At 45.0% G+C, this 14,896-nt stretch overlaps 1 protein-coding gene across 2 annotated transcripts in view; it reads left to right on the forward strand.

The window, feature by feature from the left end:
• SLC6A17 (solute carrier family 6 member 17) overlaps positions 1-14,896 on the forward strand; it is a 71,087-nt gene that overhangs the window by 41,034 nt on the left and 15,157 nt on the right. For both annotated transcript variants that reach the window (XM_020810010.3, XM_072997490.2), the window contains exons 5-6: positions 4,248-4,429; positions 5,174-5,284. In XM_020810010.3, the coding sequence (XP_020665669.1) occupies positions 4,248-4,429; positions 5,174-5,284 (293 nt within the window). The remainder of the gene's footprint in view (positions 1-4,247; positions 4,430-5,173; positions 5,285-14,896) is intronic.

Raw genomic sequence — 14,896 nt, forward strand, 5'->3', positions numbered from 1 at the left:
CAGAATTCAAAAGCATGAATTCTTCGGCGGTCAGCCTTCTTTATGGTCCAGCTCTCACTTCCATACATCACTACTAGAAAAACCATAGATTTGACTATGTGGTCCTTTGTCGGTAAGGTGATGTTTCTGCTGTTTAAGATGCTGTCTAGGTTTCTCATCACTTTCCTCCCAAGAAGCAGGTGTCCTTTAATTTTGTGGTTGCTGTCACCATCTGCAGTGATCATGGAGCCCAAGAAAGTGAAACTGTCACTGCCTCCATATCTTCCCCTTCTGCTTGCCAGGAGGTGATTGGACCAGCGGCCATGATCTTAGTTTTTTTATTTTGAGCTTCAGAACATTTTTGGCGCACTCCTCTTTCACCCTCATTAAGAGGTTTTTTTATTCCTCCTCATTTTCTGCCATTAGAGTAGTGTCATCTGCATATCTGAGGTTGTTGATATTTCTTCTGGCAGTCTTAATTCTGGCTTTGGATTCCTCCAGTCCAACCATTTGCATGATGTATTCTGCATATAAGTTAAATAAACATGGGGACAATACAGTATGCAGCCTTATCATGCTCCTTTCCTGATTTTGAACCAATCAGTTGTTCCATATCCAGTTCTAACTGTTGCTTCCTGTCCCACATATAAATTTCTCAGGAGATGGATAAGGTGGTCAGAAACTCCTATTTCTTTTAAGAACTCGCCACAGTTTGTTGTGGTCCACACAGTCAAAGGCTTTTTTGCATAAATGAAGCAGAAGTAGATGTTTTTCTGGAACTCTCTGGCTTTCTCCATAATCCAGTGCCATGTTAGCAGTTTGGTCTCTAGTTCCTCTGCTCCTTTGAAATCCAGCTTGTACTTCTGGGAGTTCTTGGTCCACATACTGCTGAAGCCTACCTTGTAGGATTTTGAGCATAACCTTGCAAGTGTGTGAAATGAGTGCAATTGTACGGTAGTTGGAGCATTCTTTGGCACTGCCCTTCTTTGAGATTGGGATGTAGACTGATCTTTTCCAATCCTCTGGCCACTGCTGAGTTTTCCAAACTTGCTGGCATATTGAGTGTAGCACCTTAACAGTGTTATCCTTTAAGATTTTAAATAGTTCAACTGGAATGCCATCAACTCCACTGGCCTTGTTGTTAGCCATGCTTTTCTAAGGCCCAATTGACTTCACTCTCCAGGATGTCTGGCTCAAGGTCAGCAGCCACATTATCTGGGTTGTCTGGGATATCCAAATCTTTCTGGTATAATTCCTCTGTGCATTCTTGCCACCTCTTCTTGATGTCTTCTGCTTCTGTGAGGTCCCTACCATTTTTGTCCTTTATCATGTCCGTCTTTGTACACAATATTCCTTTAATATCTCCAATTTTCTTGAACAGATCTCTGGTTTCCCCCTTTCTATTATTTTCCGCTATTTCTTTGTACTGTTCATTTAGGAAGGCCATCTTGTCTCTCCTTGCTATTCTTTGGAAGTCTGCATTCAATTTTCTGTAACTTTCCCTATCTCCCCTGCATTTTGTTTCCCTTCTCTTTTCTGCTATTTGTAAGGCCTTGTTGGACAGCCACTTTGCTTTCTTGCATTTCCTTTTCTTTGAGATGGTATTTGTTGCTGTCTCTGGCAATGTTACAAGCCTCCATCCATAGTTCTTCAGGCACTCTGTCCACCAAATCTAGTTCCTTAAATCTGTTCTTCACTTCCACTGTGTATTCATAAGGGATTTGGTTTCGATTATACTTGATTAGCTCAGTGGTTTTTCCTACTTTCTTCAGTTTAATCTTGAATTTTGCTATGAGAAGCTGATGATCAGAGCCACAATCAGCTCCAGTCTTGTTTTTGCTGACTGTATAGAGCTTCTCCATCTTTGGCTGCAGAGAACATCGATCTGATTTTGGTATTGCCCTTCTGGTGATGTCCATGTGTAGACTCGCCTCTTGTGTTGTTGGAAAAGAGTGTTTGTGATGATCAGCTTGGTCTCTTGACAAAACTCTATTAACCTTTGCCCTGCTTTGCTTTGAACTCCAAGGCCAAATGTACCTGTTTTTCATTTTATCTCTTGACTAGACTTTAGCATTCCAATCTATAATGAGAAAAACATCTTTCTTTGGTATCAACCATGGGGCTGTCTCAATGTGTCATTTTGAGACCTGAGGATGTGGACAGGGTGCTTGGATCTCTCCATTCTACCACCACTCCACTTGACCCTTGCCCATCTTGGCTAATTAGAAGATCTGCCAGTGAGGTTCGCACCTGGATGCATGAGGCCATGAACACCAGAGAGGGAGTGGTCCCAGCCGCCTTGAAAGAGGCAGTAATTCAGCTACTCCTTAAAAAGCCTAACCTGGACCCAGGGCTGGTGGTTAACTACAGACCAGTGGCAAACCTCCCTTATTTGGGCAAGTTGTTGGAGCCAGTTGTGGCTGGGCAACCCAGGCACTGCAAGATGAAATGGGTTTTCTGGATCCATTTCAATTGGGCTTCAAGCCGGGCTTTGGTATGGAGACTGCCTTGGTTGCCTTTGCCGGGAGAGGGACGGGGGATTGTCACCCTGTTGATACTCCCGGACCTCTCAGTGGCTTTCGACACCATCAACCATGGTGTCCTTCTGGATAGGCTGGCTGGGTTGGGAGATGGGGGCACTGCTTTACGGTGGTTCCACTCCTTCCTGACTGACCATGTCCAGAAGGTGATGCTGGGGGACAGTTGCTCTGCCCCATGACATTTATGTCATGGGGTTCCTCAGGGCTCAATACTATCCCCCATGCTGTTTAACATCTACATGGAACCGCTGGGAGAGGTCATCAGGAGGTTTGGGCTGAGGAGTCAGCAATATGCTCACGATAGCTCTACCTCTCATTTTCCACCAATCCAGGTGAGGCGGTTTCTGTGCTGAACTCATGTCTAGACCTGATAATGGACTGGATGAGGGTTAATAAATTGAATCTTAGTCCAGACAAGACGGAAGTGTTGTTAGTAGGTGCATCACTGGACAGGCTAGAGGGCCATTTCCCTGCCCTGAATGAGGTTGCACTCCCCCTAAGGGACAGGGTCTGCAGCCTAGGGGTGCTCCTGGATCCTGGTCTAACTCTGGAAGCCCAGAAGCCCAGGTGGACTTGGTGACCAGGAGCGCCTTCATTCAGCTGCGGAAATTATACCAGCTATGGCCTTACCTGGATGAGCAGAGTCTCATGACACGCATGCACTGGTAACATCCCATATAGATTACTGCAATGCGCTGTACATGGGGCTATCTTTGAAGACAGTCCAGTGACTGCAACTAGTTCAAAATTGAGCTGTGTGGCTGGTGAGTGGTGGGGCTGCTAGGAAACACATCAGGCTGATTCTGTTCAAATTACCTTGGCTACCAGTCGCAGCCTGGACCCAATTCAAAGTGCTTATTTTGACATATAAAGCCCTAAACAGCTTGGGCCCTGGATGCCTGAAGAACTGCTTCCTTCCATATGAACCTACCTGGCAAATAAGATATAGCCAGGGGACCCTCCTGAAAGAGCCATCCCTCAAGGAGTTAAGAAGGGTGGCTTGTAGACAAGCTGCCCCCAGACTATGGAACGCCATCCCGAGTCAGATTCATCTGGTGCTGACATTGATGATGTTTCGGTGCCAGGTCAAAACCTTCCTGTTCCAGAAGGTTTTTAATTAAAATAATATCAACTGTGGGTCCTGATGGCAATTTTTAGAGCATTGCATTTTAATTGTTTTTATCTTTTTATTGAATTAAATTTGTTGTAAGCCGCCGAGAGACCTTTGGGTAGTGTAGGCAGAATGGTAGGTAGGTAGGTAGGTAGGTAGGTAGGTAGGTAGGTAGGTAGGTAGGTAGGTAGGTAGGTAGGTAGGTAGGTAGGTAGGTAGGTAGGTAAATTCATTCTCCCCATCCAAGAAATGTCAGGTTTGTCTATAGCCATTACACTTTGGAATTGTCTTTAGGCATTTCCTGGCAGGGAATAGGCACTTTCCGAAGAGTAAGACAGAAATGCATTGGAAGTTAATGGAGTGTTTAATAGAATCTGAACATCACTCAACATATAGATGAATCTTTTATAGTGGGTATGAATTGCCCCATTTATTTAACTCGTTTCAGTTGGGAAATCTTCAGCATCCTTCCTTAAGCACCTTATGAGGCTTGCCTATCTCCTCAGCTCCATAAATCCTGTCCCACTTTGATGTGATTTATCTATGCCTTTATGAGAAGCTCAAACAAAGGACTGTGGATCTTATACGCAAAACCAAAGCTCTTCCATCCTTTGCAGTTGTGGAACCAGAATGTGACAAGAGCTCTGCCACTACCTTCTTCTGGTATCGTGATGCCCTGGACATCTCCGACTCTATTTCTGAGAGTGGCGGTCTCAACTGGAGGATGACCTTATGTCTCCTAGCAGCTTGGAGCATTGTGTGCTTAGCCATGATCAAAGGAATCCAGTCCTCAGGGAAGGTAAGGGTTGATGGTGGGGGTTAGAAGATAACTCTACCCATACGAAGTTAACACATATGCTGACACAAGTTGACTCCAGAGCCTGAGGCTTTGGGAAGCAATGAGGAGCCTGCACCCCCGTGGACTGGATACAGGCCCTTTGCAGACCAGATTCAGCATGTAGGCGGGATTTGGCTCATGAGCTGGAATCAATAACAGCTGTCAGGCCACAGTTTTGGTGGCTGGAAGCATGGATGCAACCCCCTCCATATATCCTCAGCAGCTTCTGTTACTCAGGCCACTAATGATAAGAAGTAGGGAAGAGTGCAAGCTTTGTCCACCCACGAGGGCCTATTCCTGCCATGAACGTTGCTTGGGAGAGCCATCTCAAAGAAAGAAGCATATATTGGAGAGCCATAGAAAATAAGGTCAGCAATGGTGTAGCATTCAGCCACGGCACTCACAACTGCTCAAGGCCTTTGGGCCACAGCTGCCACTGTTTTGCAACATATCCACATTTTTGACTTGAAGTGCTTAATCTTTCCCTGGAGGCTCTGTTGAATTGCAGTCCTATTGGAAGAGCAGAGGGAGGAGTCTAAAACAGATTGTTCTTCTCTATATCTCACTAACCAACCTTAGCTTTGCAGGAGGATAGCTGAAGAGGTAGAAAACTGATAGTATTTCTAGTGGGCTAGAGACACATTTTGTCTCTATCACTATACACAGCCAACTCGATCTCTCTCTCTCTCAATCTGTCCCTCTTAGGTGATGTACTTCAGCTCTCTCTTTCCTTATGTCGTGCTGATCTGTTTCTTGGTCCGGGGGTTGCTTCTTAGAGGGGCAGTAGATGGGATCGTGCACATGTTCACGCCCAAGGTAAGCCTTACAAGCCCTCTGTGCTAGTCAAGGAGGCTTCTTGCAGAATGTTGTGCATTTTTGTTACATGCAGGAATAAATGTGTATTTTATGCTGCAAATCCATCCCAATTTAAGACAACCCTTGCCAAGGTTTCCTGGGAATAAAGTACTCAGGAGTGATTTACCATTTCCTTCCTTTGAGGGCTCTTGGGACAGCTCACCCAAGGTTACACGGCCTGGCTTTTTCCCCAGGAGGCTCAGTGGGGAATTGAACTCCTGACATCAGCTGCTCCCACTTACTGTGCTATCCAGACAGCCACTTCAACTCAAAGTACTAAGTACTGGTTATTTACTTGCTTATATCCAGCCTTTCCAAGCAATTCATTGAAATTTACAAGGTTCTCATCATCATCACTATTGTCAATGTCACAACAGTCCTGAGAAGTAGGTTATGCAGAAGAAAATTGCTTGCACAAGGTTATCCAGTATCCATTAATTTATTTAATTTTATAAATTTAGAATAGAAAATTTAAAAACATATCAAAAACATATTTAAATAAGCAAGAAGGCATTTCACAATAAAGGTATGCCCCTTGGGAAGTTACTGATCTAAGCATTCAGTCCATCTGATTTCAGAATGGTAGAATGAAACTAGGTTATATAATTGCCCAAAATCCTTTCTTTTTGGTAAAAATTGCCAGGAATTTCCCCCTGTAAAATTTGCATGTCTGTATTTATGGTACACAATCGAAAGCATTAGAGCAGAGCAAATTTTTGCAGAGAAACAGGATATCAACAGCACAATATCATCTACAGTGAACTGCTGCCTCTTCATAGCCTTGTGCCTACTAGTATTAGCCTCTTCATTCACTTTTCCCACTCCCGGCTAGAAAATGCATTTTGTCCAATTAACTAGGAGTGCAAAAGAACAGCTGCAATCAATATCCATTAATTAGCAAGTTAATTAATTGAATAAAGATGTGGATGATTCATATTGTGAAGCTGATGAAAGAAATGAATCCTGATTAATGCAGTATAAGAAGCAGAAAAGCACAAGCCCTAATCCGCCAGTTCTTATTGTATATAGACTTGCTAATGACGTGCCATAGAATCAGAGTGATACCATGAACAGTGTGGTCCTGACACTGGCTAGAAGAAGGCCCCAGTACTACATGGGATCAACATGCGGTATAGCAGTTTGGCAACATATGGCATTGGGTACACATGAATCATGCTCTCCAAATCTTTGTTTCAAGCACCATAACAGTAACAGTGTGTTGTCAAGACAATTCTGAGTTACGGTGACCCTTTCCAGGAATTTCTAACTATATTAATAAATGCTTTATCATTTCCTTCCTCTGGGGGTGCTCTGGGAATGTACAGCTTGCCCAAGGCTACACAGGCTGGCTCTTCTCCAAGGAGTGACATGAGGAATTGAGCTCCTGATCTCACTAAGCTATCTAACCAGCTTCATTTGAATAGCATAAGTGTTTTTCAGGCTGCTCTCCCTGCCATGCAGTCTTGAAGACGAGAGTCCTTTTTCATTTTCTAAGATGATGAGACTGCGGGACATCAAATTCCACCCCAGTTGCTTAAGTAGTGGGCTTGTAAAATACAGACACACAGTGCTAATGGTTTATAAAGAATCTGACATTCTTGATAACATCTATAAGACTGAAGTGCATAGTTAGGTACTGATGAAGTAGCTGATGTCCAACCCATTCCAGAACAGATTGTGGCCCCTCTGCCTTAAAAGATTAGGCTTGCAGTTTAGGAATGCTTATTGATCTGGGATTGTCATAAAGCAGGTGTTCCCAATCTTGGGTAACTCAGGCATTCTTGGACTGCAATTTCCAGAAACCTTCATCACCAACTGTGCTGACTGAGGTTTCTGGTGGTTGCAGTTCAAGAACACCTGGGTTACCCAGGGTTGAGAACCACTATAATAGAGGATCTAGTGATCTCTTTGGCTCAACATTCCTTTATAGGTTTTGGTTGATACACCAACTGTAACCCTATCAGATTGGTGATCTCCTAGCTACATTGACAATGTTTTGGTAACCCCTTATTTGGAGTATTACAATGTGTTGTATATAGACCAGTTAGGTAAGCATTTCAGAGTTGGAAAAGTTAATATTTTGGACCGTAACTCCATGAAGCCCTGAAGACTGTGGATCCTGGGAGTTAGAGAGCTAATTTGGAATTGTAATTGTTACAGACAGCACTGATGTTACCTGTCTGTCATGGGTTTGGAGGGAAAGTTCCATCCTATGGGGAGTGGAAGGCGGGACATCAGGAGGAGGGGCTGTACTGTATAAATATGTGAAGCGTGTGTGGAGAGTTTAGAAGCTAGGAGATGCTGGGAGACACTGGGTTGTGACGAAGCAGCAGCTGGGAAGAAGAAGCTGTTGTGGGAGTCAGTGTGTCAGACAGGGTACTACTGTGTGTCAGAGTACCAACCTGATAGGTTCAGGTGTCTGTTGGTTAGCCAGAACTGATAGGTTCAGGGTCTGTGCTTCAAGTTAAGGGTTCTGTGTGAACCAAACTGTATGCTTGTATGAGTGAGAATAAGCCACGTTACTTTATCCTATTCACCTGATTGTTTATTTACCCTGTGTGTGTATTTAAATAAACCTTATTCTTTTTATTGTTTAAAAATCCATCCCTGGTCTGTGTGACTTCTTAAAGGGAATGGTTGGTGGCAGCTTAGTGTAACTGTGTGACAGATCCCAGTAGGTCTGGGTTTGTCACATTGATTGGTGCCAGCGTGTGGGATACGACTGGTCCAGTTGTCCAGTGGTCCAGCAAAGCCTTGGCAGGTGTGCCCAGAGCAAGGGGGGTCTAGTCAGGGACAGTCTGAGGCGCGTAGGTAATCTTCTAGGTGTACCTCACGGGGAGGTGCGCTAGTAGAAGAACGTGCCAACTGGGGAGACTTAGATTAAGGTGCTCTGAGGTAGCCTAGTTTTGGCGGGAAAAAAGCTGAGGCAAAACTGCTTAGTAACAGTGATCTAGCTTGCCAGCTGAGAGGCCCAGCAGAGGGGGGTAGGCTCTGACTCGATACTGTTGCAAGTTAGTGCCGAAAGGACAGCAGCAATCTCTAGGGAGAGCTGGTTCTGAGGCAAGAAGGAAAAAAGTGGTCGTTTTATTCTGAGGCTTGACTTTTTAAAGCAGCCTGTTCTGAGGGGGGATTATGCCCTTGACTCGAAGCCAGATGGCCGAAATGAGTGAAGTGAAAGACCCCCAGATTGACCAAGGTTCTGAGGATGAATTTGGCTCAGTGCAAGGTGACAGCACAGGAGAGCAGAACCCAGAACTTAGAAAAATACTCATAGCCCAACAGCATGAACTGAGGGTGAGGGAAATGGAGGAAAGGGAAAGAGAGAAACAGCGGCAATTTGAATTAGAGAGAGAGAGAGAGAGAATGGAGAGGGAAGAAAGAATGGAGAGAGAGAAAATTGCTCTGGAAAAAGAAAGGATGGCGTATGAGTTAAGAAAATTGGAACTGATGAACCAGAACAATAATAACAATAGGGATTCTGAGGGAGGCCAACTGTCTAAGGCTGACCTGAAGAAATTCCCTGTGTACCACAAGGGAGATTGTCCTGAGGTGTTCTTTTCCTTAGTGGAAAGAGCGTTTGTGGACTTCTCAGTGAGGGAAACTGAGAAGATGACCATCATGCGATCTTTAATCAGTGGTAGCCTGGCTGAGGTCTATGCCGAGATGCCTGAGGAACTGATGAAAGATTTTGCAGAGTTTAAAAAACTGGTGTTTGCCAGACATGGGATAAATGCAGAGCAGCTGAGACAAAGATTCAGGTCCCTCACCAAAAAGCCAGAACAGACTTTTACCCAAGTGGGGGCCCAATTGGTGAGGCTGCTTGAGAAATGGCTATCGCAGGAGGGAACAGAGACCTATGAGCAGCTTAAAGACTTGATAGCGCTGGAACAGTTCTATTCAGTCCTGCATGGGGAATTGAAATTCCAGGTGAGGGAAAGGAAACCGAAATCTGTGGCAGCAGCCGCAGAGATTGCAGATTTTATTTCCCAAATAAGAAAGCCCTTGGGTGAGGGGAAATCTGTAGGTAAACCCAAAGAAACCTACAGCAAGTACTCTCAGGGACCAGGGAAAAGCCAGCAAGGGGGAGGGGCCCATGGTGAAGGGAAGCCCTCAGACATGAAACCAAGACCTCAGATTTTGGAGGGAAAACCAAAACAAGATGAGAGAGAATCAAAATACACCAGAAAATGTTATTTCTGTCAGGGAAAGGGTCATCTAATCTCAGAATGTGAGAAATTAAAGCAGCTAAAAGGAATGGTGCCTCAGAATGCTAGTGGGACCAAGCCGAAAGCTGTGTTCTGTGTCCAGAAAGAGCAAGGCTCAGTGTCACTGAGGGAGCCTGTTGCCATGGCTACTCAGTCTGGAACAGCTACCGCTGCTGATCAGGCTGAGGAAAATGGTCCTCTTGTGGAGGTAAAACGCTGCTTGCTGGTGAAAACAGATTCTCAATTGTTTGAGACAGCCGGGGTGGACGTGGGAATACTTGACCGTCAGTATAGGGGGCTGCGGGACACTTGTTCCCAGGTAACCCTGTGCCATCCAGATATTATTCCCAGGGAGTTTATAATCCCAAATGAGAGCATAAAGGTGGCAGGGATTGAGGGGCAGGTAATCTCTCTGCCAGTAGCAGAGGTACCTGTCAACTTTCAAGGCTGGAGGGGAGATTGGCGGCTAGCGATTTCATCGACTCTGCCAGCAGCCGTGCTCGTGGGAAATGACCTGGCTGAACATGTGAAACGGGTGCTAGTGATTACACGCTCACAAGCCACCACGGGGACAGTTCAGGGGGGTAATGATGAGCCAGAGACGGAAGCAGAGGGGAGTTCAGAAGCTGTGGTGGAAACCTTAACCACAGACAGCAGATTTGGACAGGAGCAAAAGGCAGACGCCACTCTCCAAAAGTGTTTTGAACAGGTGACTGACGCCCAGCTAACACCTGAAACCCCAGTGAGATTTCTGGAGAAAAAGGGGATTTTATATGGAGAGACCCTGGGGAATATCTCAAAAGGGGGAGATGGGATCAGAAGTCAGCTGGTGGTACCTGAAAAGTATCGCCCCATGATCTTACAAAGGGGTCACTCTGACATGTTTGCTGCACACTTAGGGGTGAAAGGGCCCCTTGATTTGATCAAACAAAATTGGGAGCAGATCACCCAGGATGACCCACAAGACGTTGTGACATACATAGACACCTTGATGAATGACCTAAGGAGAAATCTAGAGCTGGCAGCAGAAAACCTGCAAGCTCAGAAGGTCAGACAGAAAACATGGTATGACCACAAAGCTAGAGAGAGGCACTTTGACCCAGGGGAGGAAGTGCTTTGGCTTAGGCCCTGCAGAGAGAATAAACTGCAGCTCAAATGGGCAGGACCATATAGGGTCATTTCCAAGTTGTCAGACCTGAACTACCTAATAGAGCAGGAGGAGAACCAAGCAAGGAGGGTGGTTCATGTGAATGCCCTAAAACCCTACTACAGAGGGGAACAGAGGGTTTTATTCGCGATAAAAGCAGCTGAGAGTGAGGAAGCTGAATTACCCTTCTGGGAGGGTAGAGGGGAAGTAAAATACAACCCAGAGGAGGTAAAGATCAGTCCTGCACTCACCCAAGACCAGCAGCAAGAACTAAAAATGCTGCTTAGTAAATATCAACAGGTGTTTTCCAACAAGCCGGGGATAGTGAAGGGAGTGATGCATCGGATCCACACAGGGGATGCACCCCCGCAGGCAGTATCCCCATACCGAGTAACGGGACCCTATAGGGACAAGGTGCGGAAGGAGCTGGACGAAATGCTGAGGGAAAACATAATCGTCCCCTCTTCTAGTCCTTGGTCCTCTCCGATAGTCCTTGTGGACAAGCCTGATGGGAGCATTAGGTTTTGTGTTGATTACAGGAAATTAAACCGTGTAACCACTCCTGATGCCTACCCAATGCCCAGGCTAGACAACCTGATTGAAACCATAGGGGGTTGTCGGTTCATCTCATCATTGGACCTGGTAAAGGGATATTGGCAATTAAGAATTGATCCCAGGGATCAAGAAAAGACTGCCTTTTGCAGCCCTTTTGGTCTCTATGAGTTTCGAGTCCTGAGCTTTGGTCTCAGAAATGCACCAGCCACATTCCAAAGGCTGATGGACCAGACCTTGGCAGGACTCAGTGACTTTACAGTGGCCTACATTGATGACATAGGGATCTTCAGTAATACCTGGGAAGATCACCTGATACACCTGGAGTTAGTGCTGCAGAGGTTAAGTGCAGCAGGGCTAACGGTAAAGGCCAGCAAGTGTCAGCTGGGTAGCCCAGAAATAAAATACTTGGGTCACATGGTAGGGGGAGGAATGATAAAACCCCTGGAGGCCAAAGTAGAAGCTGTTCGTGATTGGCCTAGACCCAACACCAAGAAAAAAGTCAAATCATTTCTTGGGTTGGTGGGCTACTACAGAAAGTTCATCCCGAGGTTTAGCGAGATTGCGGCTCCGCTGACCGATCTGACGAGGAAGAAGGCTGATGACCGCATCCCGTGGACCAGCGACTGTGAGGCGGCGTTCCAGAGGTTGAAGGAGGCGTTAATCAACTATCCTGTCCTGCGTGCTCCAGACTTCGACCGGGAGTTCATCATCTACACCGATGCGTCTAACAGCGGGGTAGGAGCAGTTCTGTGCCAGGAGGATGAGAATGGTGACCAGCATCCAGTATCCTACCTGAGTAGGAAACTTCAAAAAGGTGAGAGACATTTGGCAACCGTGGAGAAGGAGTGTTTGGCCATAGTCTACGCGATCCAGAAGGCCAAGCCTTACATCTGGGGAAGACATTTTATTCTGTGTACTGACCATTCACCATTGCAATGGTTAAAGACAATGAAAACCCACAATAGCAAACTTATGAGGTGGGCTTTAAACCTACAGGACTATGACTTTGAAGTGAAGGTGGTCAGAGGGTCAGTGAACTGTGTTGCTGACGCCTTATCAAGAAGACCTGAAGAATGAAGACGACGAAAGAACATGGACTATGTACATATGTTGGTGACAAAAAGTAAAATGTACCTGGTTTTGAATTTGGTTTGTATGAATAAAGGTAAATGGATGTAATGTATATGGTAAATGTTTAAATGCCTATTTGCTTTGTTTAACTTAGAATGTAAGTAAGTATAATATGGTATGTATAACTGTTGTTGTGTATTTTATTCAGGTTGTTTTTTGGTGAAAAGCACCTTAGCTTTCCCCCTACAAAACAACTTATAAAGAGGGGAGGTGTTACAGACAGCACTGATGTTACCTGTCTGTCATGGGTTTGGAGGGAAAGTTCCATCCTATGGGGAGTGGAAGGCGGGACATCAGGAGGAGGGGCTGTACTGTATAAATATGTGAAGCGTGTGTGGAGAGTTTAGAAGCTAGGAGATGCTGGGAGACACTGGGTTGTGACGAAGCAGCAGCTGGGAAGAAGAAGCTGTTGTGGGAGTCAGTGTGTCAGACAGGGTACTACTGTGTGTCAGAGTACCAACCTGATAGGTTCAGGTGTCTGTTGGTTAGCCAGAACTGATAGGTTCAGGGTCTGTGCTTCAAGTTAAGGGTTCTGTGTGAACCAAACTGTATGCTTGTATGAGTGAGAATAAGCCACGTTACTTTATCCTATTCACCTGATTGTTTATTTACCCTGTGTGTGTATTTAAATAAACCTTATTCTTTTTATTGTTTAAAAATCCATCCCTGGTCTGTGTGACTTCTTAAAGGGAATGGTTGGTGGCAGCTTAGTGTAACTGTGTGGCAGATCCCAGTAGGTCTGGGTTTGTCACATTGATTTGTCCAGAACTGTTTCCAAGACTGTTGTTTGGAGGGACTCACCGGTCACTGATTCCGTGTTTAGAAGCAGTGCACCCTCAAGTGGGAAAAATAGTATGAATGTGAAAACATGATCACATTGCTGAGGAGAAAATATTGTAAATACAGGACAGATAGGTCAGTGTTAAGTGAACTCCTGAGACCAGGCAGTTAAATGATATGACACAAGTGCTTCATCATTCATTCTTTTCCCAAAGCAAACTATTAAAACTTTTAATTGTATGAGTTTAGGTCAACTGAAAGATTGTTTTCTCGTATATGGTCTTTCCCAAATTTGAGTTCTTCAGAGACCTTGCTCTGGATGTGCCAGCCAAGTGAAATAAGGCTGCTTTGTTGATGCCCCACCCAAGTTGTGGAATGTCTGCTCCAGAGATGCTTTGACTGACAGTTTCTTTATAGTCACTTGGTTCCATGTGATGAGTTTTTATTTGCTGTGGTCTTTTACTGTCTGCACTGCACTGCTTATCTGGTCAGTATTTTTAGCTGTGCTGTGAAACAGGTTTGCTGAAAACTTTGTAGTGCAGTTTTTGTTCAATAGATATTGTATTTTAATATTCTATTTCATGTTTTGTAAATCGGGATGCACACCGGCTGCCTGATCCAGTCTATGGCCATATAAAAGGCACAGTGTTTGGGGCCAACTTGCCTTGAGCCCTTTGGTGACATTCTGATCCTTGTTTGGGTCAGGGACATTATCTGTACATTTCTGGACCTTTATGAAAACACACACACATATTAACAGAAGTGGGGAAGTGCAAACGGCTGTGACTTGGTGTGGAGAAGGATTTGCACACCAAGTTCAGTTTAGGGACATGGGAGATAAGAGGATCTTACTTCCACCTGCAGACAGCTAATGATTGTGCAAAAGCCAGCAGGCGATTGGATTTACACCAAAGAAAAGGGAAGAAGTGGAGGGAAGGAAAGAAAAAAGACTGAGCACAGCATGCTACTTCTGTCCTCTGAAGATGCCGGCCACAGAGACTAGTGAAACGTTGGGAAGAACAACCTTCAGAACATAGCCAAAGAAGCCGAAAAACCCACAACAACCAAAAAAGACAGAGATGGGAGAGAAAAGGCAGACCCTAGCAAACTAAATCTGAACTAGTCAATCAAAGCTTACATAAGAGAAACACAGATATTTATTCACAGTCACAAAGACACTCTCAATCCTAGTAGTAAACTAGTAAACTGAGCTAGACCAAAAAAGAAAAAGTTCTCAAGTTCAGATCTTAGCCAACAAGGAAAAGAGTGATTGTTGTGGGTTTTTCGGCCGTGTTCTGAAGATTGTTCTTCCTAATGTTTCGCCAGTCTCTGTGGCCGGCATCTTCAGAGCACAGCACTCTGTGCTCTGGTGCAGTTTGCTTGGGAGTGGAGTATTAATGGCTGTGAGACAGGCTTTTGTCCTATTCAGGGGATGGGTGATTAGTGTGTCTTGTTGTGGGTGTATTGTTGTGATATCTCACAGCCATAAATACGCCACTCCCAAGCAAACTACACCAGAGCACAGAGTGTTGTCCTCTGAAGATGCCGGCCATAGAGACTGGCAAAACGTTAGGAAGAACAACCTTCAGAACACGTCTGAAAAACCCACAACAACCATTAGATCCTGGCCGTGAAAGCCTTTGCAAATACAAGGAAAAGAGTCTTTCTCTTTGACCTACAACTTTACTAAATAGTGGCTGCAAGGAGAAATAGCCATACAGTGACCTCAGTCTGAGCCCTTCCTAGTGGCTCAGT

Source organism: Pogona vitticeps, chromosome 4 (assembly GCF_051106095.1).
Source record: "Pogona vitticeps strain Pit_001003342236 chromosome 4, PviZW2.1, whole genome shotgun sequence".
Classification (NCBI taxonomy): Eukaryota; Metazoa; Chordata; class Lepidosauria; order Squamata; family Agamidae; genus Pogona; species Pogona vitticeps.